General features: G+C 41.8%; 4 protein-coding genes across 7 annotated transcripts in view; 3 read left to right on the plus strand and 1 right to left on the minus strand.

The window, feature by feature from the left end:
- Window positions 1-10537, minus strand: part of LOC137491186 (uncharacterized) — a 92570-nt gene extending 82033 nt beyond the window's left edge. For 3 of the 4 annotated variants that reach the window (XM_073947479.1, XM_073947481.1, XM_073947478.1), the window contains exons 1-2: window positions 10484-10537; window positions 9754-9903 (exon numbers count right to left, since the gene is read on the minus strand). The gene's annotated coding sequence lies outside the window, so the exon portion shown is untranslated. Of the gene's footprint in view, window positions 1-9749; window positions 9904-10483 lie in introns of all 4 variants that reach the window. The other variant, XM_068220284.2, reaches the window with a different exon arrangement.
- Window positions 1-27152, plus strand: part of LOC137491238 (uncharacterized) — a 1025816-nt gene that overhangs the window by 949025 nt on the left and 49639 nt on the right. The gene's annotated exons all lie outside the window — the stretch shown is intronic.
- The window catches only part of LOC137491231 (uncharacterized), a 498327-nt gene that overhangs the window by 161803 nt on the left and 309372 nt on the right, over window positions 1-27152 (plus strand). The window lies entirely within an intron of this gene.
- Window positions 14108-26732, plus strand: LOC137491242 (uncharacterized). The gene is made up of 3 exons (XM_073947862.1): window positions 14108-14137; window positions 14473-14622; window positions 23586-26732. The coding sequence occupies exons 2-3, from the start codon at window positions 14538-14540 to the stop codon at window positions 24536-24538; spliced, it is 1038 nt and encodes a 345-aa protein (XP_073803963.1). The 5' UTR covers window positions 14108-14137; window positions 14473-14537; the 3' UTR covers window positions 24539-26732.

Consider the following 27152-nt stretch of genomic DNA (forward strand, 5'->3'; position numbering starts at 1 on the left):
TTCCCTCTTCTCCCTCTTTGCGGTCCGTTGTTGGACTTAGCGGCGTTCGGGGGGGGGGGGGGGGGGGGGGGTGCCTGCTTTCGAGGTGCTCGACGTGCTCGCTTCGCCAGAGGCATGTGTGGGGGCGGTGCAGCTCTCGTAGGCGGGCGCCTTCGGTGAGGAGCAGATATGGATGGTACGGCGGGCGGAGCAGGCTTACGGACCCGCCGATAGGTGACCTCACCCATCAGACTGCTCTCTCACCGCCTGGAATTCCTGGGTGAATTCACAGACGGTGTCGCCGAACGTGCCAGCTTGGGATATGGGGAAGTCAAGAAAGCGGACTTTGTCGACTTCACGCATATCAGCCAGGGGTGGCGCTCCTGGATCACTAGTGTGGACATCATCCTCCCCAACACACACACAGCGGACTTAGTAGTCCGAAGAGCTTAGTCGGTTGCGGTGAAAAGCTCATAACCCTGGGTTGGACCCACCCTCGTGCAGCTCGGCCAGCGCCTGCGCTTGGTAGCGCTGGTAGGTGGCTATCGCATGCAAGGCAGAAGCAGCCTGGCCCGCAGCCTTGTAAGCTCTTGCTCCGAGGGAGGCAGATAACTTACAGGCTTTGGATGGGAGACGAGGCGGACCCCGCCAAGAAGAGGCGCTGCGCGGATTGACCGCCATAGCGCACTCAACCTGAGGAATCGCCACATCATGATTCAAGAGTGGTGAGGGTGGAAGGACATGCAGCACGAGCAGAAAAAAGTGCCCTTCAAGTACGCGTGAGCCAACTGTGCACCTCCGGGAAGAAGGGGATGCCCCTCTTGTCGGTCCGGCTGCAGAGCTGGGGGATAAACCATCACCAACCCACGGCCGAAGCAGCCCGGGAAAGCACGGCTAACATGTCCGTTTCAGGATCCGTTTTGACAGCGCTCACCTGCCCGGAGGGGGCGAGCGGGTCTGGATCATCATTGGACAATGAAAGCCCACCCTCCGATGCCGCGGTGGACGTCTGGTCTCCAGTGTCATCGAGCGTAAGGGCTACCATCTGTTAGACGGATCCCCGCCCGAAGCTTAGATGGAGCGCTTGGAGAAGCGAGAGGTCCACGGACACGTGGGCGACGGATTATCTCTCGCTGAAACCCTCAGATCTGCCCGAGTGCTCGCTGCAGAGCAGGGGACAACTGGGGCGGTTTGCCCTTTTGCAAAGGCTAGACGCAATCTTTACTGCGCAACAGTTATGGCATTGCAATGACGACATGAACTGCCCGCGAGCAACGCATTAACTTGCTGGAGCATGTAACGCAGTGCCCGTGCCCATCATCCGTGGACAGAAAACTACAGCATCCAGAAACGCACAGTCAGAGCGCCGTCCTGAAAAGGACGTGCTGCATGACTGTGTTGCTCTCTTTGTGAAGTTGCAACTTTATACGCACCACTCTGGAGGACCGGACCCAAAGAACACCAGGCAAGGGAGAAACCCAGCTCGACCGTCTGCCGCTGCGTTGTACACACTCTGGACTGGGAGAATGCTCTCGTTCATTCAGTATCGCTGGATCACAGCAGGAGGAACCCTCATCGACTCGATCAGAAAGGTCTCTGAAGCAATAAGGATGGCGTTTGCTCGCGCCATGTGTGCTTATATGCTGGGATAATTGCCAATGAGGCATACCTGCGCAAGCTTAAGCTGCCAATTCATTGCTTTCATTGGCCCGTTCAATACTCTTTCAGACAAGCGGCTTATGAACCGAAACCTCCCATACGTGGATTTTCTACATCAAATCCACCTATAGCACTGGAGTTCCCCAACTGAAGGGGAACTGTAGATTAAACATTAAATAGAAGCAGTAAATTATATTATATTTAGTTAGAACAGATTCTGCCATTTAATAGCAACATGAACATCACCAGATCTTAATTAGGTTTTTGGCTGGCTTGCCACATCAAAAGACCTTTTTAAACAAAGTTCTTAACAATTGCAGCAGCCAAAATATATTAATGATAAAAGAGTTCAGGCTAAGAGCCCAACTAAAGCAAACTCTGTTCCCCTTCGGGGGGAACTCCAGCACTATAAGTGGATTTGATTGTTAAAATCCACGCATTGGGAGGTTCGGTTCAGAAGCTACTCATCTGAAGAGTATTGAACGGGCCAATTAAGAATGAATTGGCAGCGCAAGCCTGCGCAGGTGAGCGGCATAAGCAATCAACTGAGTATATAAGCTCACCTGGCGCCAGCAGACGCTATCCTTTTCGCTTCAGAGCCTTTTCTGATCGAGCTTATGAGGGTTCCTCCTGCTGATCTACAGCCATTTCGAGAGAACGATTGCATCCCGGTCCAGAGCGAGTCCACGCAGCGGCAGACGGTCGAGCTGGGTATCTCCCTTGCCTGGCGTCCCTTTGGGTCCGGTCCTCCAAGAGCGGTGCGTATTGTTGCAAATCCTAAAAGAGCAACACAGTCGTGCAGCACGTCCTTTTCAGGATGGCGCTCCGACTGTGCGTTTCTGGTTGCGGGGGTTTCCTGGCTCCGGATGATGGACACGATCACTGCATTACATGTTTGGGGGTCCAGCATGTTATTGTGGTGCTCGGGGGCGGTTCATGTCGTCACTGCGATGCCATGACCGTTGCGCAGTTGAGATCGCGGTTAGCTTTCGTAAGAGAGCGAGCCACCCCAGTTGCCTCCTGCTCTGCAGCGGGCGCTCGGGCAGATCTGAGGGCTTCAGCGAGAGACAATCCGCCGCCCACAGGCTCGCGGACCTCTCGCTCCTCCAAGCGCTCCATCCAAGCTTCGGGCGCTGGGAGTGATCCTTCTAATCAGATGGTAGCTCTCACGCTAGCTGACACCGGAGACCAGATGTCCTCCGCGGCATCGGAGGGTGGGCTTTCATTGTCCGACGATGATCCGGACCCGCTCGCCCCCTTCGGGCAGGTGAGCGCTGTCAAAACGGATACTGAAACGGACGTCTTAGCCGTGCTTTCCCGGGCTGCTTCGGCCATGGGTTGGAGATAGTTTATCCCCCAGCTCCGCGGCCGGACCGACTAGAGGGGCGTTCCCTTCTTCCCGGTGACGCACAGTAGGCTCACGCGGTCTTAAAGAGCACCTTTTTTCTGCTCGTGCTGCGTGTCCCTCCACCCTCACCACTCTTGGTTTTGGAGCGGCCAGGGGGTATGTGGCGATTCCTCAGGTTGAGTGTGCGATGGCGGTTAATCTGCGCAGCGCCTCTTCTTGGCGGGGTCTGCCTCATCTCCCATCCAAAGCCTGTGAGTTTTCGGCTCCCTCGGAGCTAGAGCTTACAAAGCTACGGACCAGGCTGCATCCGCCTTGCATGCGATAGCCACCGACCAGCGCTACCAAGCGCAGGCGCTGGCCGAGCTGCACGAGGGTGGGTCCAACCCAGGCTTATGAGCATCGCACCGCAGCCGACTAAGCTCTTCGGACTACTAAGTCCGCTGCGTGTGCTTTGGGGAGGACGATGTCCACACTAGTGGCCCAGAAGCCCCACCTCTAACAAAGCTTGGTTGATATGCGCGAAGTTGACAAAGTCCGCTTTCTTGACTCGCCCATATCCCAAGCTGGTCGGCGACACAATCTGCGAATTCACCCAGGAATTTGAGGCAGTGAGAGAGCAGTCCCATGGGTGATGTCTAATCGGCGGCCCCGTAAGCCCGCTCCGCCCGCCGTGCCATCCATACCTGCTCCTCGCCGAAGGCGCCCGCCTACGAGAGCTACACCGCCCCCGCACTCGCCTCTGGCGAAGCGAGCGCGTCGAGCACCTCGGAAGCAGGCCACTCCCCCTGCCCAGAACGCCGCTAAGTCTGGCAACGGACCGCGAAGCGTCCCTGGGACAGGTCATCTAGAGAGGAGGGAACTTGCTCTTTCCCCGCTGGAGGGCGGGGCGCCATTTCCAACGGCACTTTTTACTGCCATGAAATGAAAGGGCACTTTTCCACTTCTCCGGAAGTGACAGCCCAAAATCTGCCGGTTTGAGCTCAGCTCTCTAGCTCGTAGGTTCGGTGCACTCCGCCAGTGGCTCACGGGCACTGCAGGCCCTGCCAGCCTGGGACGCGCCGCCTCTCAGCTCGCAAGGTCTGCATGCTCCGCCAGCGGCTCACGGGCGCTGGGGGGACGGTCTCCCTTCTCCCAGCCCCCAAGCCCCCCCTCCGGAGTCAGGGTGCGGAGCCAGAGCGAATCGCTCTCCTCCAGCTCTTCTGTGGGACCCTTGCGCTCCCCGGATCAGCACACCCGCTCCGCGCTGCCCCTCCGCGGGTATGTCAACGATTGCTGCGACGACGTCATTAGCGAGGGCTCTGCCTGCCTGGTTAGCGCGGGCCAGCCCCTCGCGGTGGCTCATACGCACGATCGGACTCGGCTACGAACTACAGTTCTCCAAACGGCCTCCCAGGTTCATGGGCGTGTGTTTCACCAGGGTCTATCTCCTGTCCGCCCCTGTCTTGCGAGAGGAGATTGCTGCCCTCCAGGCGAAGGGTGCAATCGAGCCGGTACCTCCAGCCGAGATGAAGAGCGGGTTTTACAGCCCGTACTTCATCGTACCCAAAAAGAGCGGTGGGTCACGGCCAATTCTAGATCTGCGCGTTTTGAATCGCTGCCTTCACAAGCTGTCGTTCAAAATGCTTACGCAGAGGCGCATCCACCGATGCGATTCGTCCTCAGGATTGGTCTGCAGCCATAGACCTGAAGGACATGTATTTTCATGTCTCCATTCTTCCACGCCACCGTCAGTTCTGCGGTTTGCGTTTAAAGGTCGAGCATGGCAGTACAAGGTCCTCCCCTTAGGGCTCTCTCTGTCTCCGTGGGTCTTCACCAAACTCGCGGAGGGTGCCCTAGCGCCTCTGCGGCTTGCGGGCATCCGCGTACTCAATTATCTCGACGACTGGCTGATTTTAGCCCACTCTCGGGAGCAATTGACTGCGCACAGAGACGAGGTGCTCCGGCATCTCCGCCTACTGGGGTTGCAGGTCAACTGGGAAAAGAGCAAACTCGCCCCGGTGCAGAGGATCTCTTTTCTCGGGATGGAGCTGGACTCGGTCACCATGGTAGCGCGCCTCTCCGGAGAGCGCGCTCGCCTGCTGCTGAACTGTCTGAGGGAGCTCGACAGCAAGTTAGTGGTCCCACTGAAATATTTTCAGAGGCTCCTGGGGCATATGGCTTCCGCTGCGGCTGTCACGCCGCTCGGATTGCTCCATATGAGACCACTTCAGCACTGGCTTCAAGATCGAGTTCCGAGACAGGCATGGCATGCGGGCACACACCGAGTTTCTGTTACTGCGCTGTGTCGCCGCACCCTCAGCCCCTGGAACGACCCCTCGTTCCTGCAGGCCGGTGTGCCTCTGGGACAGGCGTCCAGTCATGTTGTTGTTTCGACAGATGCTTCCAGCACAGGCTGGGGAGCCGTGTGTCGCGGGCATGCAGCTGCGGGCCTGTGGGTAGGTGCCCAGCTGCATTGGCACATCAATCGCCTAGAGCTGTTGGCAGTGTTACTTGCTCTCCGCCGTTTTTCTCCGGCGCTGGGGCAGCAACACGTGCTGGTCAGGACGGACAGTGGGGCGGCGGCGGCGTATATCAACCGCATGGGGGGTATGCGCTCTCGCCGCATGTCTCAGCTCGCCCGCCATCTGCTCCTCTGGAGTCACCCGCGGCTGAAGTCGCTGCGCGCCATTCACATCCCAGGTATGCTCAACCGTGCAGCCGATGTGCTCTCACGGCAGCAGATTCACTCTGGAGAATGGAGACTCCACCCCGAGTCTGTTTAGCTGATATGGGCGCGATTCGGGGAGGCCCAGATCGATCTGTTTGCTTCCCCCGAGAACGTTTATTGCCAGTTGTTTTATTCTCTGACCGAGGGCTCTCTCGGCACGGATGCACTGGCCCACAGCTGGCCTCGAGGCATACGCAAGTATGCGTTTCCCCCAGTGAGCCTGATCGCGCAGTTAATGTGCAAGGTCAGGGAGGACGAGGAGCAGGTTTTGTTAGTTGCGCCCCTCTGGCCCAACCGAACCTGGATATCAGAGCTCTCCCTCCTCGCGACGGCCCTCCCTTGGCAGATCCCTTTGAGAGAGGACCTACTTTCTCAGGGACAAGGCACCGTCTGGCACCCTCGTCCCGATCTCTCGAATTAATCCTCGCCCCCCTCTCACGCCCTCTTGGGATCTCGCCCTCGTTCTCACGAGCCTGCGATTTGATCCCTTCGAGCCACTCGATACAGTATCTTTAAGATTTCTGTCCCTGAAGACAGCTCTGCTGGTCGCGTTGGCCTCCATTAAGAGGGTCGGGGACCTGGAGGCATTTTCGGTCAGTGACTCGTGCCTGGAATTCGGGCCGGGATTTTCTCACGTTATTCTGAGACCCCGCCCGGGTTATGTGCCCAAAGTTCCTACCACTCCTTTTAGAGATCAGGTAGTAACCCTGCAAGCGCTGCCCCCGGAGGAGGCAGACCCAGCCCTGTCCTTACTTTGTCCAGTTCGCGCTCTGCGCATTTATGTGGACCGTACTCAGAACTTTAGATCTTCTGAGCAGCTCTTTGTCTATGGCGGACGGCAGCAGGGAAGTGCCGTGTCTAAACAACGTTTATCCCACTGGATTGTGGAGGCCATTTCATGTGCTTATTTGAGCAGAGGCCAGCCGCGCCCCCCAGGAGTGCATGCGCACTCCACTCGGAGCGTTGCATCCTCTTGGGCGTGTGCGCGTGGCGCTTCTTTAACAGACATTTGTAGAGCTGCGGGCTGGGTGACACCCAACACATTTGCAAGATTTTATAATCTGCGAGTGGAGCCGGTTTCCTCAAGGGTGTTAGGTACCTTTGGTGATTGAGGAAACAACTCGGTAGGTGTTGTACACGCTTGCGGTGCCTTTTTTCCCTAACACGGAGAGATGTGCACCCTCCTGTCTGTCAGTAAAGTTCCCCATTCGGTGAGCCCTGCAGATTCCTCCGAGGCCCCCAGCACTGACTCAGCGGAGGAGTCACTTGCTGGCCCATTACGTAGTAGGTCTGCCCGCTGGTCAGCCCGCGTTTTGGGTATAGGTGCCTGCTATGGCCGATCCCCGCCGGTGATCCCCATATGCTTTTTCCGCCACGGTTAAGTTCCCCCCCTGGGCGGACCCGTGCTTTCCCTATCTGCTAACCACCTTTTTATGCACTCCCCCTTTTCAGGGTTAGTCCATATGTAATTCCATTTGTTTCCCCCTATTGGGTGCGGATGGTCTCCGCAGCGTCCTCCCTACTGGGATGGCACGCTTCCCAACGTACTGTCGTATATTCCTAGAATTATCTAGACGCTAGCGACTCCCAAAAAAGATACCTATTCCGTAAAACTTCTTTTGAAGTGGGATAAGTTAGGGCCAAGGGCACGTTGGAGGACCACGCCTCTCATGATCTGGGTGCGTCACGCTTGCCTGACCGCTCTCTCATGGTGGGTGTTGGTAAGGTGCAGTCATTATGGCGCTTTCAATGGGCTCCCAATGCGTGGATTTTAACAATCAAATCCACTTATAGTGCTGGAGTTCCCCCCGAAGGGGAACGTTCGAGGTTACTAAAGTAACCCTTCGTTCCCCGAGGAGGGGAACGGAAGCACTATACTCCGTCGCCATAATGACTGTCCCTTAGCTGTTAAAAGTCTCTTCAGCTTAAAAAGGATAGCGTCTGCTGGCGCCAGGTGAGCTTATATACTCAGTTGATTGCTTATGCCGCTCACCTGCGCAGGCTTGCGCTGCCAATTCATTCTTAATTGGCCCGTTCAATACTCTTCAGATGAGTAGCTTCTGAACCGAATCTCCCAATGCGTGGATTTTAACAATCAAATCCACTTATAGTGCTTCCGTTCCCCTCCTCGGGGAACGAAGGGTTACTTTAGTAACCTCGAACGTTCTCCATGATGGTGACATAAAATGTTAACCTTTCTCTCTAGAAGAACTTTAAGTAGATGTTATACAAAAAAAAAACGTTTCAGTTATAAGTGTAGCTGGTGATGATGTTTGTAGAGTTGTTTAATCATCCGCTGATAATTTAAATGATTTAATCATTTGTTGACCTTCAGGTTATTTCATTATAAAGCTGTGACTAAAGTTTTGTATGTTCTGTTTTTGTTTTTTCCCTTCAGTATTTCTTCATTTGTTCATCGCTAATCCTCAATTATCATTTAATTAGTTATTTAATTAGTTAATTTACTTCAGCTTTGCTACATGTTTCTTGAACACTCAGTAGTGTGGACACTTAAAACTGAAGTATATTCTCTGGGGTTTAAAGAGTTAAAGGTGTAAGAGGTAAAAACAGTGTAAAATGTATTTTAACAGTAATATACTGTTAATTTAAACTACGGAAGTAGACTCTAAAAAAACAGTAGATTGCTGGCAACCACAGCTGCCAGTAGTTTACCGTTAAATCAAGGAAAAAATTGTATTTTACTGTTAAACCTGAAGCAGATTTTTTCTGTGTCTTACCGTTGTGGAGGAGAGTAGAGCCAGTGTATGAGTTAAAGATGAACATGAAAGCTCATGTTATTTTGTATGTTTCTTTATTTAAAGACAGCGGCTGTTTAGTTGCTGATGCAGTCAGAATCTCTCTGGTAATTCCAGCTTTTACATGTATGTGTATTGCTGAGAAATATAAGACATTAGGGTTAAATGTAACTTTTCTAATTAACTAAAATAAGTTATCATTATAAGTATGCTTCTAAGCATAAATAGCACTTTACTTCAAAAACTCATACATCAGTTGGCCAATTTGAGGCAGTTGCTTTCAGTGAACAAAATGAGTTCACTTGAGAATTGTGTATATCAATGTAATTCAAGTATTTTTACAGCAACATACTGTAAAATAACATTACATTGCTGGCAACTGCAGCTGCCAGTATTTTACCGTTTTTTAACAAGACAATTTATAACAGTGCAGGTCGATGTCCTCAGCAGTAAATACATGGAGCACGTTTAAACAAATCATATTGTAAGGAAAATACTTAATCCATTATGATAAATAGACTTAAAATGACCTTTTTGAATAAAAAAAGTTTAAAGTTTTATTGAGATGGATTGTTGGTGATTGTATAGGTTTTGGCCAGACTGGTTAACACAATATGAACAAAGGAAAATGAACACTTGTTTAAAAAAGATTTAAGACCTACAACACAATTTTAGTAAATTTAAGACTTTTAAGGCCTAAAAATTTGATTTTGGAATTTAAGACATTTTAAGACTCCATGGAAACCCTGTTTAAACACAATAGCCCTGGTAATTAGTTATTATGATAATGATGTAATTCTAATTCAGATACTATCTGTGAGAACTAGTAACAACTAGAAACAAGTTTAATCCAATGAGGTTAATTAAAAAAGGGGAATTGGGATCAATGGGACATATGCAAGTGGAAAGTACTAAGCTAACACTATCACTGCAACACTGTGAGAATACTGAAGGTCAAATATCGTCAGCTCAGTTAAACGCTTTTGATTTATGGTTTTTGTTTATTTTATATAGTGCCAGTGTTCAAGGAAGCTTTACAAACAGTAGTAGAACAAGAAAAAGCAATAACCTTAAGAAGGAAGAGAAAATGGGAGACTAATAATACATAAAATAATGACATAAGACACGAGAACAAGTGACGAAAGAAACTCATTCCTGTCTTTCAATGAGTGCTTATGTGCATTTAGCAGAACTAGGCAGCACACTCAGGGCTGCAAGATGGATTTAATTTAGTATTCTTATTATTAAAATATATCTGAATGAGGATCAAATGACTGAGTTGGTGTTTGAGAATGAAAACCAACCTGTTTGTTCCTGCAGATCTTCCTGTTTGACTGTGAATGTTTCTTCAATCTTCACATCTTCACTCTCCTCTTTAATAAATGCCATCTTTATAACAGTGTGGAGATCAGTCACTTCAGCAGGAGTTTTTCTCTGCGTTTGGACACTTTATCCTGTTTAAAATAAACAAAACAATAAAAAAATGTCCTGTTTAAAATAAATAAAACACTGAACAAAAACAAGATAATTTCAACACTTGCTTCAACAGTTTCTTTATATGAGTCATTAACAAACAGAAATTATGTAAGTCTGAGCAAGCAACAAAAGCCACAAATCAGCCGATGTAAACTAGAACTCCATTTTTCAAATTTTATTGATGTATACTTGGAATAGAGTGACATCATGCTATTTAATAAATTAAACCTTCACTAAAACACTTATCACACACTTTACTGTTGCTTTATTCAATCTTTTTTTAGGTATGTTCTTAATTGTTTAGTTTGTTTGATTTATTTTATTGTCTGCTTACAGCAACGTTGTAGCACTTATTTGCACAAGACAAGAATTTCCTCTCGGGACAAATAAAGTTTATCCTATCTTATTCAAACAATAGACCTTACAGTGAGTAAAATAGTAGTTCTTTGTATAAAGGGTTAAAATAATATTGTCAACAGCAGGTTCATCTAACATTAAATGAACACACTGAAATTTTAATCAGTTGGTTTACATCTGTGTACAAGCTTTAAAACAAACCTTTCTCCAGTTGAATCACAGTGTGGGAGCGGCGCAGCCTTATGACGTCACATCACCATGCCACAATAAAAGTCTTTTTTTGTTTAGCTTTTTCCCCCTACTCACTCTTAATTATGAGTCATGACTTATCGATACATTTCTCCCTCATTTTCCACTTTATAATTTATCTGCTTTTTGTTTTGTCTTTGTAATGAATGGGGAAACATCAAATTTTTATATTAATTTATATACGTAATAGGTTGAAACTTATTTGGGCTACAGTCCATTTGTCAGGATAAAATCAATATTTATAACCAAACCAAACAAACAAACACATAACTAAATAGTTGTAAAGAAGCTTTTAAAATGACTGAAAAACTTAATACACTGTTGAACAATGCATGCACATGTTTAGATTTTACATTTTATAATGTCAGCATTCAGATATTATTTGAGTGTAAATTCAGAATGTGCAACTCACCTTTCCAGTCTTCAATGAAGAAGTGGGATGAGAAATGGCATCAGTGGGTTTTTCTTTGTATGTTGTTGTTGGTAATAATCTCAATGTAGGAACCAACAATCGTAGTTTGTCCTCCAAAGTTGTTCTCTTATAGCTAAATAAGCCAATGAAGTTTCTGTTAAGAACGCAGAATATATAGATACAACCCTGCTGAGCTACTTGATCTGGCATGTGATTGGTTAATACTCAATTGGCCCCCATTAATGCTGGTATAAAGATGCAAATGAGCAGTGGGCAACAGTGAAGACTCAAAACACATTACTGCGGAGGATGGGAAGTTTAGCAGCTATACGAACCATAGCTTTAAAGAGAAATAAAGATGTATTGGGAAAATAAGTTGACTTTTGATGGAAGCTTTTTTATTTAGGCTGCTGCATTTTATAGTTAAATGGGTGGTCCACTGCAATATCATATTTAAACTTTAGTTGATGTGTAATGTAGCTGTGTGAACATAAACAACATCTCTGAATGTAAAAAGTTCAAAGTTCAATGCAAAGGGAGACCTTAAACAGCCGAAATACAGAACTTGATTTTAACTTGCACTGGGAAAAAATGTTTTAGAAAAAGCCACAATAAAAAAAGCAAACAGCAGTTTACACTGAGGGAAAAAACTTTTCATTATTAAAAATAAAATTATATTATAATAAATTGAAATCATATATTGTATGCATTTGGGTCAGTTTTAATGCATTAATGAAGGCTATTTAAAGCTGGACCGACCGACGCAATAAACATGTATGTCGCGTTTGTTTAATTTATTATGCATGCGAAAACTTATTCTAAACCAAATTTGTTGCCGGATTCTTTTTATGGGAACGAGAAATAAAGTGCTTATGAAGTGCTTTGTCGGCCTCTGGTGGTTAACTGATGCAGAGCCGATGTCTGGGTCTGGGAGACACATTACTGTGGAGGATGAGAGGTTCAGTTGCTTTACAAACCAGTTTTTAGAGAAATAATGTTGTATTGGGAAAATAAGTTGACTTTAGCCATCTTCATTTGTTTTGTTGCTGTTGTTTTATAGTACTATTAATTGAAGCTTTTTTTTATTGTGGCTGCTGCATTTTGTAGTTAATGTTGATACACCTATGTTGAGGTATTTTGATTTGAAACACATTTTAATTTTTTTCCCCAGGCCTGGTTAAAAGGTAATGCAAGAGTCGTGTGTTGTTTTTGTAGAAGTTTCTCAGAGTTGCTTGGCTGAAGTCTTTGTGTAAAGATGCAAATGAGCATTAAAAACTCAATCCATACCGATGTCTCAATACACACAACTACATTCACTTATATAATAGTTATAGAAAATGTATACTGTTATACTGTGATATATTATCATTCGTTGAAAGGAACAATTTATAAACTTCACATTGAGGTTTTATTTGTGTTAAGTTCAGTCAATATATTGACATGAGCTAACTATTAGCAGAGTTTTAGTCATTTATTTATTACTGAACTTGTTCTTTATGTGAGTTTAGAGTCCTTTATTTCTCTTAAAGCACATGCAGCTCATTACTGGCTTCTGGAAGACTGTAAACACTTTATGTTTATAAATTGTAACTATCAAAATGTAACTTGTTTCTGTGCCAATTTTGTTTTCTTTCCTTTGTTTTTTAGTTGAACAGAACATGTGTGAGCAGCTCAGCTTTCCCAAAAGCCTCTTATTCACCTGGTATGTATTAAAGATGTTTTTCTCTCTATTTATTACTTGTGTTTGTGCACACAAATATGCATAGACATTCACAAAAGCATATATAAGATACTCTGACAAAACCTTTTCCTTTTAACACAGTAAAGCTATCACATACTGTGATGCATCTAAATATTTATAATTAGAAAATAATTACATCACTAGTAAATTTATTGTATAGGCAGTTTATACAGAATAATTCAACGACAAGAGTTAACTTTCATATCTACACAATGCATAACTTTTAACGTGATTAACCTGCTCCACCTACACCAACTACAGCATTTCTGAGACTTCTTTTTTCACTATGGTGTAATTACAGTGGTGGACATCACATACAACAACAACTGCACTTACTCCTGTAACTTGTTTGCAACAATGAATTTTAAATATCTGCGTCACATAGTTATTTAAATAAAAGAATCATCAATGAGTGCGGTCATCTTTATTAATAGCTGCCTGATCATTAACTGAATAGGACCGTTTAACATATAAGAAACCCGTTGACAGGTATAGCTGTTCATGCCAATACCAACTTGATAGACTATTACATGAACATATTACATGAACAGGACCTGCCTAACATCTCTTAAGACAAATAAGCATAGTGTCTATAACAATACATGCTTGATTGCCCAGATCAATACAGTCGCTACATCTGAATGGTGCTTTTTCACACATTTTAAAAATAACAACTATTTGTAAGCGAAGTTCTTTTCCAATACCAGTTTAATACCTCAAATAATTATACATGTGAGGCATCACAGTGGTGCAGTAGGTAGCACTGATCGCCTCACAGTAAGAAGGTCATTGGTTTGATTCTCAGCTGGGTCAGTTGACATTTTTGTTTGTGTGTTCTCCCCATGTTCGCATGAGTTTCCTCCAGGTGCTCTGGTTTCCCCCAAGTCCATAGGATCTGTTGAACCATACAGTGGCTGTTTTTTGCCCCTGTATTCTCTTTATTTGCATTCAGCAGAAACAGTTTTGAAATTAGTAGAGGATGAGTAAATGACAGAATTGTAATTTTTATGTGAACTACCCCTTTAATGCTTATGTAAGTAAAAGTAAATTAAATATTACTACAGATATTGCTAAAGAATGGCAGGAAACGTGGAACACAGATAATAAGAGACAACAATTCATGTGAAAAAAGAAACCCTATATAGGCCTATGAAGTTGTAGAAATAGAAGAGGTCATAATTATAAGGATGAGATTTGGACTCAGATATTAATAGAAAGTGTTGTAGACATACAAGTCATTATAAAGTGGATTAAAAAAGTTAAGAAAATGTTTAGATTTAAGGTTTGTGAGAGAGAGAGCAGACAAAGTGAAAATCATGGGAGAAATGTATCAATAAGTCATGACTGCAACAGATAGTGGCAAAAAAGTTAAACAAAAAAGACTTTTATTTTGCCGTGGCGCGTGACGTCATCAGGCAGCGCTGCTTCGTCGCTGTGATTCAACTGGAGAAAGGTTTGTTTTAAAACGTTTACAGATATAAACTGATTTAAAGTTAAAGTTCTAAAGTTTTAAGTTTTTTATACGATGCTATATTATGTTCATGCTGTTGGAAATATTATTTTAACCCTTTATACAACTATTTTAGTATTTTAGTAGTACTATTTTATTCTCAGTAACTGAAGGCTGTTGTTTGAATAAAACAACAGAAAAGTGTATAATAAGTGTTTAAATTAAATGTTTCACCTGATTTCTTTTTGTTAATTACTCTCAAATAAAAAAAACTATTGAAGCAAGTGTTGAAGATAAATTATTTTGTTTCTGTTCATTGTTTTGTTCATTTTGAACAGGATAAAGTGTCCAAACACAGAGAAAAACTCCTGCTGAAGCGACTGATCTCCACACTATTGTAAAGATGGCGTTTATTAAAGAGGAGAGTGAAGATGTGAAGATTGAAGAGACATTCACAGTCAAACAGGAAGATCTGCAGGAACAAACAGGTTGGTTTTCATACTGATATATTTTAATATTAAGAATAGGCTACTAAATTAAATTCATCTTGCAGCCCTGAGTGTGCTGCCTAGTTCTCCTAAACGCACATAAGCACTCATTGAAAGACAGGAATGAGTTTCTTTTGTCACTTGTTCTCGTGTCTTTTGTCAATCTTTTAATGTATTATTAGTCTCCCATTTTCTCTCCCTTTTTAAGGTTATTGTTTTTCTTGTTCTCCTGCTGTTGGTAAAGCGTCCTTGAGCACTGGCACTATATAAAATAAACAAAAACAATAAATTAAAGTTCAAATGAGCTGACGATATTTGACCTACAGTATTCTCATAGAAGATATCTGCTATTACGGTTATAGTGTTGACTTTTACTTTTCATTTGCATATGTCACGTTGATCACAATTTTTTCATCAACTTCTTTATGGGTTTAAACTTGTTTCTAGTAGTTGTTTCTAGTTCTCACAGATAGTATCTGAGTTAGAATTACATCATTATTATAATAACTAATTACCGGGGCTATTGCTTTTAAACAGGGTTTCTGCGGTGCCTTAAATTCCAAAATCTAAATTTTCAATCTACAATCACCAACAACCCATCTCAATAAAACTTTTCATTCAAAAAGGTCATTTTAACTCTATTTATCATAATGGTTTAAATATTTACTTACAATAACATTTGTTTAAACGTGCTCCATTACTGCTGAGGACATCGACCTAGACAGATTGTTGTGCATATATTTTGTTTATTATAGGTTTTAAAACGTTTAAAGCATTTGTTCATTTATTTATTTATTAATTTTAAAGAAAGTTTACTTAGGAAAAAAAGTGTATGGATACAAGTAAAGCTTACTTGTTGCTACACAGAATTTTAAATCTTTTGCTAAAAAAATATCTAAAATATAATTTTTAAAAATATTATTTATTATTGTATAATTAAATTATGATATTTTTTCATCGGGCAAAATAAAATCTTTTCATCTTAGCCATTTGAAAAATTCCTTAGCCTTTAGCCCTTTATGAGTCTAAAATTTCAGTCATAATGGTCTTAAAAAATCTTTAAAATTCTTAAATTTAACTTGGTGAAACCTGCAGAAACTCTTGTTTAAAGTATGTCAAAAAAACATGGATGCCCCCAATTTTAAACTTGATGAATGAAATTGACACTAAAATAATAAATTGTTCTAAAACATTGTACAGTATTCTTAACTATATGATGTTGCTGTGGGACGACGTGAAACAAAATGAACAAATTATAGTGAAACAATAACGTTTAGCATTGCACTGACTACAACTGGCCAACAAACTAGTCTAAAAATGACTTTTTCTGCTTAAGTAATGGATTACATTATGCTGATAAAATGCAAACATTTGAGTGTAAAATTCTTCAGTATTGACCATATTCTTCATGTACCAGCAGGCGGCGACATTCAAATCCTTTTTGCTTGAGACTTAAAAAAAAAAATAATTTTTAGATCCTAAAAACAGTGTTCTGCTGCTTAGGCATGTGACGACAACAGTTTACAAGGTATACTGCGGTTAGAAAAAAGTAGATTTTTTAAAACTGCCAAAATGTTCTGCTGTACCATTCCTTTGGTATATGTAAGTTTTTTTTTTAAAGGTTTTGTTTTAAGTTTTTCAGGACAACAGTATCTTCAGCAAAAAAGATATCCAAAGATGCCATTTTAAATCGTTAAGAAATCTGTTTTTGAAACTAATGCAGACAGTGTATGACGTGTCTGAAGAGCGAGAAGAGATCCGGGGGTGAGAAAGGTGTGCAACTTATTTGAGGACCGGGAGGGAGACGTGCGATTTTTTTTCACTCCTCGTTTTCACTCGTTTGCTCGTTAGGGTTAGGGTTAGTTTTGTAATTAAATTTAATTCACATTTCACATGATTTCTATGTGATTAGCTGACAGGTACATTTTTTCTGTCACTGTACCAAAATTTGAGGTCAAATGATTAGGATCCATATCTTTATTACATTTAGATGAAAATTGTCTAAAAATATTGGCCCAAAATCTATGTAATTTAGGGCATCCCCAGAACATATGACTGATCTGCTCGTTCCAAACCACATCTGGGACAAGATGAATCTGAGTCACATACAGAAGATGAGTGTACCAGTTCTATGGCATATTGCCAGGCTGTATCTGATATTTCTAGTCTCAGTTCGTCTTCCCATTTCTGATTTATATGGTTTAGGGAAGGAGAGGGCAGTTCTTTGGATCACTTCATATAACATGGAAATCATACCCCTTTGATATGGGTCCATATTTACCAATTCATCTATCCAGCATGCTTCTGGTTGGTTCAGTGAAGGACAGAAGTGTTTTTTAATGAAACTATGGACCTGAGGGTACCTAAAAGAATTAGACTGGGGAATCTCAATGTCTGTTCTTAACTGTTAAATGAGATAAATATGCCATCTTTAAACAGGTCTTTAACACAGTTAACTCCTTTCCTAAACCAAAATTGGACTGCTGAAATCTATAATCTTGGCAATACAAACAGACACAGTCTGAAATAGAAACAGAAATCTTGGTAGTATTATCAGTTTAATGGAATTGATCTTCCCAGCCAAAGATAAAGGAAAGGTTGACCAGTGCGTCATGTCTCGTTTTACTTTGTCTAACGTCATTTAAAAATTATTATTAAACAAATCCTTATATTTACGTGTCACACTCACACCAAGATATACAAATTTATCAGGACTTGCTTAAAATGGAGAGGTTTGGGTGGACATTTGCTGTGCTCTATCATTGAAAGGGAAAAGGAGATTTTTTGCTAGATTGACTTTGTCTCAAGAAACATTTGCAAATTCTGAAATGATTGTAAGAGCTTTTGGAATGCATGTATCTGGAATTGACAGAAAAAAGTAGATCATCCGCATATAGCAGAAACTTATGTTCTTGTCCCTCTCTGAAAATTCCTTGCAAGCCATCTGAGTTCCTTAATATGGTTGCAGGAGGTTTGATGACAATGTCAAAGAGCAGAGGGGACAGAGGGCAGCCCTGTCTCGTTCCTCTAGAGCAGGCATGTGCAAACTTGGTCCTGGAGGGCCGGTGTTCTGCAAAGTTTAGTTCCAACCCCAATCAGACACACCTGGGCTAGCTAATCAAGCTTTTATGGCCCGTTTCCACTGAGTGGTTCGGTTTGGTACACTTTTATGGCCATTTCCACTGTCAAAAGGCGTATCGAACCAAACCGTACCATACCACTTTTTTGGCACCCTTTCGAAAAGGTCCCAAACACTAAGGCCGTACTCATACTAGATACAGCAGCCTCGAACCGGGCCAAAGCGCTTGTCCCCCTCCCGTCTCCCCCGAGGGCCCGCACTCACACCACAAACGGGCCTCGGCACACTTACGTCATCACTGCTGCGCTGTTCAGTGAGAAGCGCTTTCTCACTCAACAGCACAGTAAAGATTTCTCTAGTTATATCGTTTCAGTCGTTTGTTATGCAGTGACATGCAGTCGAATATTTCGCCAAACAGTCCTTAGGGATGCGGTGACACGCAGTCAGATATTTCGCCAAACAGATTTGCCACTTTTGGCGCTCATAAACAATCATAAAGCTCTCGTGCTGCAGGAATGAGGAGGTCTGCTGAAGCCACGCAGCTGTCGTGCTTCGAGGAGTTCTCGTCTGTAATAAACTACGGCAGTTTGCGTTCACTGAACAGTAAGAATGATTAATAAATCCATATGTAACAGCCCCTTAAAAGTCACGTCTCGCTTTCAGTTTCGGGCTTTGGCGCGTTTTGCACTCACACACAAGCATACCGTGCCAAAGCCCAAGTGAACCGCGCTCAGGCACACCTCTTCCAACCGGGCCAGGGCCGGCCAAGTGAACCGTGCTTGAGCCCGATTCAGCGCACTCACACTTCTCAAACGATCTGGGAAACGGGCCTGGGCATGGTACGGATGACATAGTGTGAGTAGGCCCTAAAAGGCAGAGCTAGACGTGCAGCTGAACGCTATTGGTTTACAGAGATACGTCATTCGTAGACACAAGCCAGAATCTAAACAAAGGACCCGCCATGTTTGAAATACACAGCGAGAGATTACAGCGGAATTATATACATATGCAGCCATGGTCGATCCGGGATCAAACAAACCCTGTCGTCGTCTTGATAAACAGCCACAAAGCCATGGAGAAGAGCAGATTTACCCTGTGCAGCGTAGTTTTTTACGAGCCAGTCTGAAGCCCGAGTGGTTTCGCTTTCTTCCTTACGCTCGCCGCTCTCTATTTGAAATAACAAACTTCTTGAGCTGATAATAATAACATGCGGTTAATTATTGACAAGCTTTGGAAACCTGATCCTGTGAGAAGCTGACAAACGCGGGACACATTCTGTGACACATTCAGAAAGAAAAGGACAAATGTGGGAGTGGAGCGCGGAAAAAAGGCGAAGCCAAGCAGCATGTTATTTATTCAGCAAACGTGAACAAACTGCCTTGTTTTAGTCTTTATTATCACCTTTTGGACTAATATGAACTGGGAATGAAGGAATGACTCTAACAGAGGCTTCATGTGCTGCTGAAGATTACAGACACAGATGAGAGGTTTTCACTGACTGGAGGCTATACTTTGTGCTGTTTTGAATCTAATTAAGGATGAAATGTCTGCTTTGTGTAGTTCTTCTGTAGTTGCTAACATATCGGAGACTGTAAGGGTCTGTATGTCTTCCTATATGTTAATTTATTTATTTACTTTATATAATTACAGACGTTACAGTAGGGTATTTCGCACTGTCATTGATCTGCAGATCTGTGAGATCAGTAGATCTGCAACTAATGTTCATAGAAAAGTTAGTAATAAACATTTATACACAAGTATTTATGTGTATAAAGCATCTGTTTTATGAGAAGTGCTTTTCATATGATATGTGAACGACCTGTGCAGCTTTATTGTAGACATTTTCTCGAGCGAAAATGACGTCGACTGAAACTTTGTCAACTAAAAGGGTACCCTTGGTAGTGGAAATGCAAGCCTGATAAAGGTGACCCATACCGACCCAAACCGAACCGTACTGTACCAGTCAGTGGAAACGAGCCATTAGGTCCAGGGTCAAAACCAAATTTTTAAGCACTGTAAATGAATAGATATACTCTATTCTTTCAAATGCCTTATGGGCATCTAAAGTAATTAAGTCCTCTGGATTTGGTATTATTTTAGGTAAATAAGTAATATTAAATAAGCAACAAAGGTTGTAAGATAACTGTCTCCCAACAATGAAACCAGTTTGATCTGGGTGAATTATCTTTCTCATGACTGACTCCACTCTAATTGCCAGCACTTTAGCCAGGATTTTATACAGCAGAGTGAGCTGATCGGATGATAAGATTCACATTTAAGTGGATCCTTACCATTTTGAAGAAGTACTGTTATAACAGCCGATGTCATGAAGGGGGGAGGGATTCCGAAACAAGAGCTTTAGCAAATACCTTGCACAACAGGGGTGTTACTTATAAACACTTCTTATAAAACTCAGCCGGGAAACCATCAGGGCCTGGTGCTTTTCCGGTTTTCAATTTTTTAATTGCATTTTCAATTTCAGAAGGTGTTAAAATCCCTTCTTTTGTCACCTGATCTGAATCACAGAGGGATGGTAATTCTTAATAATTAAAAAAGCTCTCAATACGTTCAATTTAGTTTACCTCAGAGTTGTAAAGAGTTTTATAGAAGTTTTTTAAATTGATCACTAATACCCTGTTTATCAGTAATAATACTGCCATCATCCTTACTAACTGCTGCTATAACACCAGCTGCTGAGGATTTTTTTCAGTTAGTAACACAATAACCTGCCAGCTCATTCACCATGTTCATAATGAATCTGGCGTGATCTTATGTGGAGATCCTCAAGGAGTCATTCCGCTTGCAGAATAAGTATTTTCTTATGAAGCTCTTCGGAAGATGATGTTGAGTGTAGCTGATCAATTGTATTATTTTTTTAGATGCCATTGTCCATCGCTGATGGCCGACAAACTTCACGATGCTTAGCCGGCATCACGATCCATCGCCCCGCCCCACATTTATATTGATATATAACTTATTATTTTCTTTTTATAACTTACTTATGTCTTTTCATGAGCTGTGTTAAATGTTACATATAGCTGCCGCTTGCACGGTTGACAGCATCGTGAGGATTAAATGAAGGGTTATACAATACCTCTCGCACTTAAATGTGTAGGTTCAGTGCCAAACACTGTTACCTGTGGACTTGAAGCAACTAGAAGTCTTTTATCCACTCTTGGAAAAGTGTAAATGGTGGATTAACATTCAGCACATGATCACTAATAAGATGCGCCGTTATTAATATCTTTAGGTAAATCTGTATGTTATTTTCATTCTCTCATCTTCAGCGCTTCACATTTTCGCAGTTGTATCATCTGAAGGCAGAAGGCATTGACTGAGTGATTGACAGCTGATATTAACCAATCATTTGCAAGCATTGCAGGCGGTGCAAGCATTGCAGGCTTTTTTACATCAAGTTCACATAACAACTGTTTTAATCTGTTCTTGGTGCTGCGTTTGACGTTTTTAGGTGCAAAGATGCATTCTGCATAAATGTCTCCTAAATCTGCGCACGCAGTGAGGATTTTACAGTGAAAACAATGAAAATGTATGCACTACACTGAACTCAAACCGAACTCTCGTGTTCTCCACCAGCTGTGGGAAAAGCCCTTGTAATGACACAGATCACTGTGCCATGCCCGTAGCCAGGGGGTTTCGGGTTGTTTGAACGAACCACCCCCCATGGCCCCCATGTAATTTAATTTAATATTATATAATACATATTATAATTATTTATATTCAACATATATATTGTAATAAAGTGTAATTTTATATAACTTTGGCCAGTAATTAGAATCCCATTGAGCCTCAAAGCCACAATAAAGTGACGCAAGTCTTGTGACATAACCCACTGAGTGGTAACACTTGAATCTTTGATGTGACATCCTCCTTTGATACCTTACTCTTTGGCTCTCTTCTCTTGAGCCCCTTTCAGACCTTTCCGGAAAATGCAGACCTTTCCGGAAAATTACCGGCAATTTTCCGGAAAGGTTGTATGTGTGAACAGATCCTTTTTGAAAATACCGGTAAATTCGTTCTGGCTATTTTCCAGAAAGAGAAGTTGTAACATTCCCGGTAATATGCCGGAATGCTGCGCTGTGTGAATGCAGAAGGAAGATTGCCGGAAAGAACGCGTGCACGTCTAGAACGTGCTGACGTGAGACACCTGCTTTAGCCAATCAGAACAGTCAGACGCATTTAGTTAGAAGTTAGTCAGATAATGTTTATATGTTCTTCTTAATGCCAACTGTGTAAATAATCATCGATGAGATGCTTATGATAAGCCGCTGTTTGTTTACCTTCACGCTTAGCGTGTGCCTGTGAAACAGCCTGTGAGCGCCAGCACACGCACATATTATGAACATCTCGACATGCCAAAGTGATCCTCCATATGTTTTCTTCGAAGTTGTTCGAAGAACTGTTCACAATACTGTATTGTTCACAATATTGATCATCCACAGAGTTTGTAATGTAGTAAAATGTTTACAAATACAAGCGCAGCCGTTTAAGGCTCATTTGTGGTGAATGATGTCAGAATTTACTGGTATTTTGGAATGGATTTGTGAAAGGTCTTTTCTGGAAAATTTCCGTAACGTCCTCACCTGTGTGAACAGCGCTTTTTTGAATATACCGGTAAAGTCGTTCCGGAAATTTTCTGCATATTTACCGGTATCACTGTGTGAAAGGGGCTTTGATCTGTATTACAGATTATCTCTTGTCATCTGGTTTTATATGCAGTCACAGGAGCTCTCGTTTCCCTTTTTTCCTGTTTATACCACATCATTCCCCTTCATGTTTGTCAGTATGTTATCGATCATTTGTGTGCATATTATTTTGTTACTCACCCTGTATGTTTCCAAGACCACCAGTGAGTGAGTGTCTGGTTGTTTTTTCCTACGGCACTTCCTCAGCGCTCACCCGACCTGGTGTTTACTTTGACTTTTGGTTTTTCCAAGGCTCGCTTCTCAATAAAGACTTGCATTTGAGCTCAGTCTTTTTTTTTTAACTCGTGACACAAGTATTTTCTTTCTTATTTGTGTTTAAAGGTCTTTAGATTTTGGCATGATATCTAGCTTTGAGGCTTTTTTTGGTCTACTTCACTTTGTCAGACAGGTCCTATTTAGGTGTTTTCTTGATTGCGAACGTGTGTGGTAGTAATCAGGTCTGGGTGTGGCTAGAGAACTTGAAGCAGGTGTGATAAATTAAAATTGTTCTAATGGGAATTTCTTTTTTCACACAAGTCAGTGTAGATCAGTATTTTGTCTTCAATTTAAGAATAAAAACCTTGATTTAAAAACTGCACAATGTGTTTAATTGTGTTATCTTTGACTAATATTTACATTTGTTTGATGATCTGAAACAGTTAAGTGTTAGATTTCTGCTTTGCATTTGTTACAGATTACATACCTCTAGAACATTTGTCATTTAAAGGTGCAGATTTAAAGCTTTATGCAGATAATATACATGTGTCATATGTCTATGAGGCAAATATTAGCAGAGATTCAGCTGTTTTTTTTAACAGGTTTACCAGTCAGGCACAGAATGAAAAAGCATTCCATATCTGCTTTACAAGTTTTACAAAAACAAACTGTTTTGTTGTGATTACGAATATATACAAATAGAAACTGGCCATTTACAGCTTTCAAATTTTTGTCTCATCAATATAACCAAAATTAATCTGGGAGTAATCATATTAGAATCTGCTTAAATGTGTATCTGTGTAATGGACTCCAGGAGGTAAATATGACAAGATCAATCTAAATATGATCTGCTATGTCTTTACATTTAATGTGCATCAAAATTAAGATTTGTGTAGCCAATGTTTTCACTTCCTTTTCACTGAGTTTTAATGATTTACTAAAAAGTAAACTTATTTTTATTTCAGACCTAATTAAAGACTACGAGGAGAGTAAAGAGGAGGAACATCATGTCAAAATTGAGGACAAAACTCATTTAGAGACTGATTGTGTGTTAAAAGTGAGAGACAAGAGTTGTTTTACCTGCACTCCGTGTGACAAGAGTTTGGCAAGCAAAAGCAAATTAAAGACTCACATGAGGATTCACACTGGAGAGAAACCATTTACATGCACTCAGTGTGGGAAGAGTTTTAGCAAATCATCATCGCTTTATAGACACATGAAGATCCACACCGGAGAAAAACCATTCACATGCACTCATTGTGGGAAGAGTTTCAACCACTCATCATTCCTTAATCTACACATGAGGATCCACACTGGAGAGAAACCATTAACATGCCCTCAGTGTGGGAAGAGTTTTAGCAAATCATCGTCGCTTTATAGACACATGAAGATCCACACCGGAGAAAAACCTTTCACATGCACTCAGTGTGGGAAGAGTTTTAGCTGCTCATCATCCCTTAATAAACACATGAGGATCCATACCGGAGAAAAACCATTCACTTGCACGCAGTGTGGGAAGAGTTTCAGCCTATCAACATCCCTTCATCAACACATGAGGATCCACACTGGAGAGAAACCATTCACATGCCCTCAGTGTGGGAAGATTTTCAGCAAATCATCATCCCTTAATCTACACATGAGGATCCACACTGGAGAGAAACCATTCACATGCCCTCAGTGTGGGAAGAGTTTCATCCACTCATCACACCTTAAAAACCACATGAAGATTCACACTAGTGTAAAAGAGTATGTGTGCTTGGAGTGTGAGAAGACTTTTATTACAGCTGCAGAATTGAAACGGCACCAGAGGATTCACACTGGAGAAAAACCGTACAAGTGTTCACACTGCAGTAAGAGGTTTACTCAATTAGGAACCCTGAAAAAACATCAGAGGATTCACGCTGGAGATAAACTGTAGACATGATCAGTGTGTACTAGGGTTGGGTAGCGAAACCCGGTGCCATTATAGCACCGGTACCTTGGTAACTGGTATGTACCGGTATTAAATCAGCGTATGAATTTCGGTGCTGCGGGATGGACGTGAGGGGTGCATGAAAAAAGGCACATATAGGCGTTGCGTCACAGCATCACTAAACATTTAATTCTAAACAACTTTGAGGAATACCGACAGGCGATATCAGGCGATTGTTATTGTCGCTAGGGAACAGACGCACGCAACGTGCAGAGTACAGAGCATTCAGCCTGGAACCAGTGGTTTTCGGTGAGCGAGAGCGACACTCTTCAGATCAACATGCATGATCACGTTCATCCAATTTGCTTAAACCAAGCATTCTAAAGCGTATTTTACAAGCAAGGATTCTTACACAGCAACTGTCTTTACAAAAGTGTGTGTAAGGGGGAAACATGTCAAACTTAATGACACATTTGGGGGCTCAAAGGCAGAGCCTCTCTCGCGTGCTTTAGCACCCTCCGGCACTCGCTTATGCTCGCTCCCTCTGTTTTCTTGGCACTATGCTATCTCTGTGACGGCGCTGCACGCATCAGCTCCCCGCACTCGTCAGAAGTTGATGCCCAAATTGACACAGGGAATAAAAAGATTAAACTTCAGTTATGTTGATGTTGTGAAACACTATCAAAATGTCCACTGTTGATGATATTAGACTTCTGTTTTCAATAGCGATTTTAACTCTTAATATAGGAAGTCCTCTGCTATGCAGAGACCATTATTAATCAGAAATCTAGTGTACATAGTTTAACATTAGGAAATGCAGTCTTGAATTTAAAAACAGTCAGCTTTTATTCATGAAATAAACAATAAGAAATAGGACTTATTTTGACTCCAGAATAATTATGTTTTAGGAAACACTGTAAAAGTTTTCAGAAAGAATATTTTAAATGAATGGGAGAGCAAAATAAAACAACTTCAACTGTAGGCCTGTTAAAGTTTACAGGTGCAGCAATGTACCATGATGTACTTGAATGTTAGAAATGTGTTCTCCTTCATCAGTACAACGTTGCTTGTCAAATAAATGAACAAGGAAGATTATTTTGAGTAAGTTATTTAATTATCTTGTTTATGAAGACTGCAGAGTGATGCATGAAAATAAATGACTTCCAATAATGTTTTAAGTATTTTGTGATATATATGTTTAAATGTGCTCCTAAAAGTATGTGGCCCCTGCCCGCCCCCCACAGGTTAATAGTAAGCTAATGTAATTTCATAATGCAAATTTTAAATTCATGCTAACCAACAAATGATCAAAGGAAATGTATTAATGTAATACAATATGAATTGATGTTTACTTTAAACTGTAATTATATTGTTCTATTAAAATAATTTTTTAAAAATAATTTGTCAAATAAAATATTTTTGAAGAGTCGTCCACCATCATTTTGTGGCTAAAAAGTGTCGATTCAGGCACCGTTTTGGCACCAGTATCGTTTTAAAAGTAGCAATTTAGCACCGGTATCGAAAAACCAAACGATACCCAACCCTAGAGATTCACTCATTCGGGGCAGCTTAAGAAACACATGGGATGGTTTCCGGTATGGTGTTGACACATGTACCAGCATAGAAATAGCGCTCCCATACACACTGGTATTAATGTATCAAAATGTTTTGATATCTATATATCAAAAAAGTAAATACATTGTACTTACGGTATTCATAATGTCTTTTAGAACAATTCTGATACTCTGAAGGTGAAATACAGCTAAGGTTTGGAGACAGGTTTGGGGGTATGGATAGGTTTAGGGGTGGATAAAGGTGTAATTAAAGTTTAATTCGATTAACCAATCAAAAGTGCAATGTAAAAAGTAATATTCACTAAATTGTATTATGTGTCACAATATACACAGTAACTATATTGAAATAAATTAGTTAAAGCACTTAATAAAAAGGGGGATCAATCTTTTTCTTACATTTGTTTCAGTTTTTACTTTGGTGTAATGTATATGTAACTTTAATGTATATACAGAAATACCTTTTTGTATAGCACTCCATAAAAGGAATTAATTTAAAGAATAAATCTCTGAGAGGGTATATTCATTTCCGCTGAGCACTGTGTGTGTGTGTGTTCTGCACTTATTTCTACATTAATTAGTACACTTCTCACAAATGTCTTTTAAATAAATAGTTTTGCCTTGTGTTATACTGTGCCTACACATAGCTTACTATAAATTGCAGAGTGAAAATGTATAAATGTGTTAGTTTGTGTTCTGTGGTACAAACATTTGAAAAAAAAATAACACTTTTGTCTGTATCTATGCTGCAAATGCACACTTTAATGGCTCTGATGTGAGCCATAAAACTCCTTAAGGACCAGAAATGCATTTATTACATTTAAATCATTAATATATATATATATATATATATATATATATATATATATATATATATATATATATATATATATATATATATATATATATATTAGTTTTTTCAAATACAAACATTCAAACAATTTTGCCGAGTGATTTAGTGGCTGCAGATATGACGTAGATGAAAATACTGTAAGTGGTTATCTTTGTGCGTGGAAGTCTTTACTCTAGGTTAACAGAAAAATGTATTA

This window comes from Danio rerio, chromosome 4 (genome assembly GCF_049306965.1).
Source record: "Danio rerio strain Tuebingen ecotype United States chromosome 4, GRCz12tu, whole genome shotgun sequence".
Lineage (NCBI taxonomy): Eukaryota > Metazoa > Chordata > Actinopteri > Cypriniformes > Danionidae > Danio > Danio rerio.

What these genes read in the sequence shown, in the direction of transcription:
- LOC137491242 (XM_073947862.1), top strand. Translation starts at nt 14,538, where the DNA reads ATGGCGTTTATTAAAGAGGAGAGTGAAGATGTGAAGATTGAAGAGACA. An exon ending in AGATCTGCAGGAACAAACAG is followed by an intron (nt 14,623 to 23,585) that starts GTTGGTTTTCAT and finishes TTTTTATTTCAG; the next exon opens with ACCTAATTAAAGACTACGAG.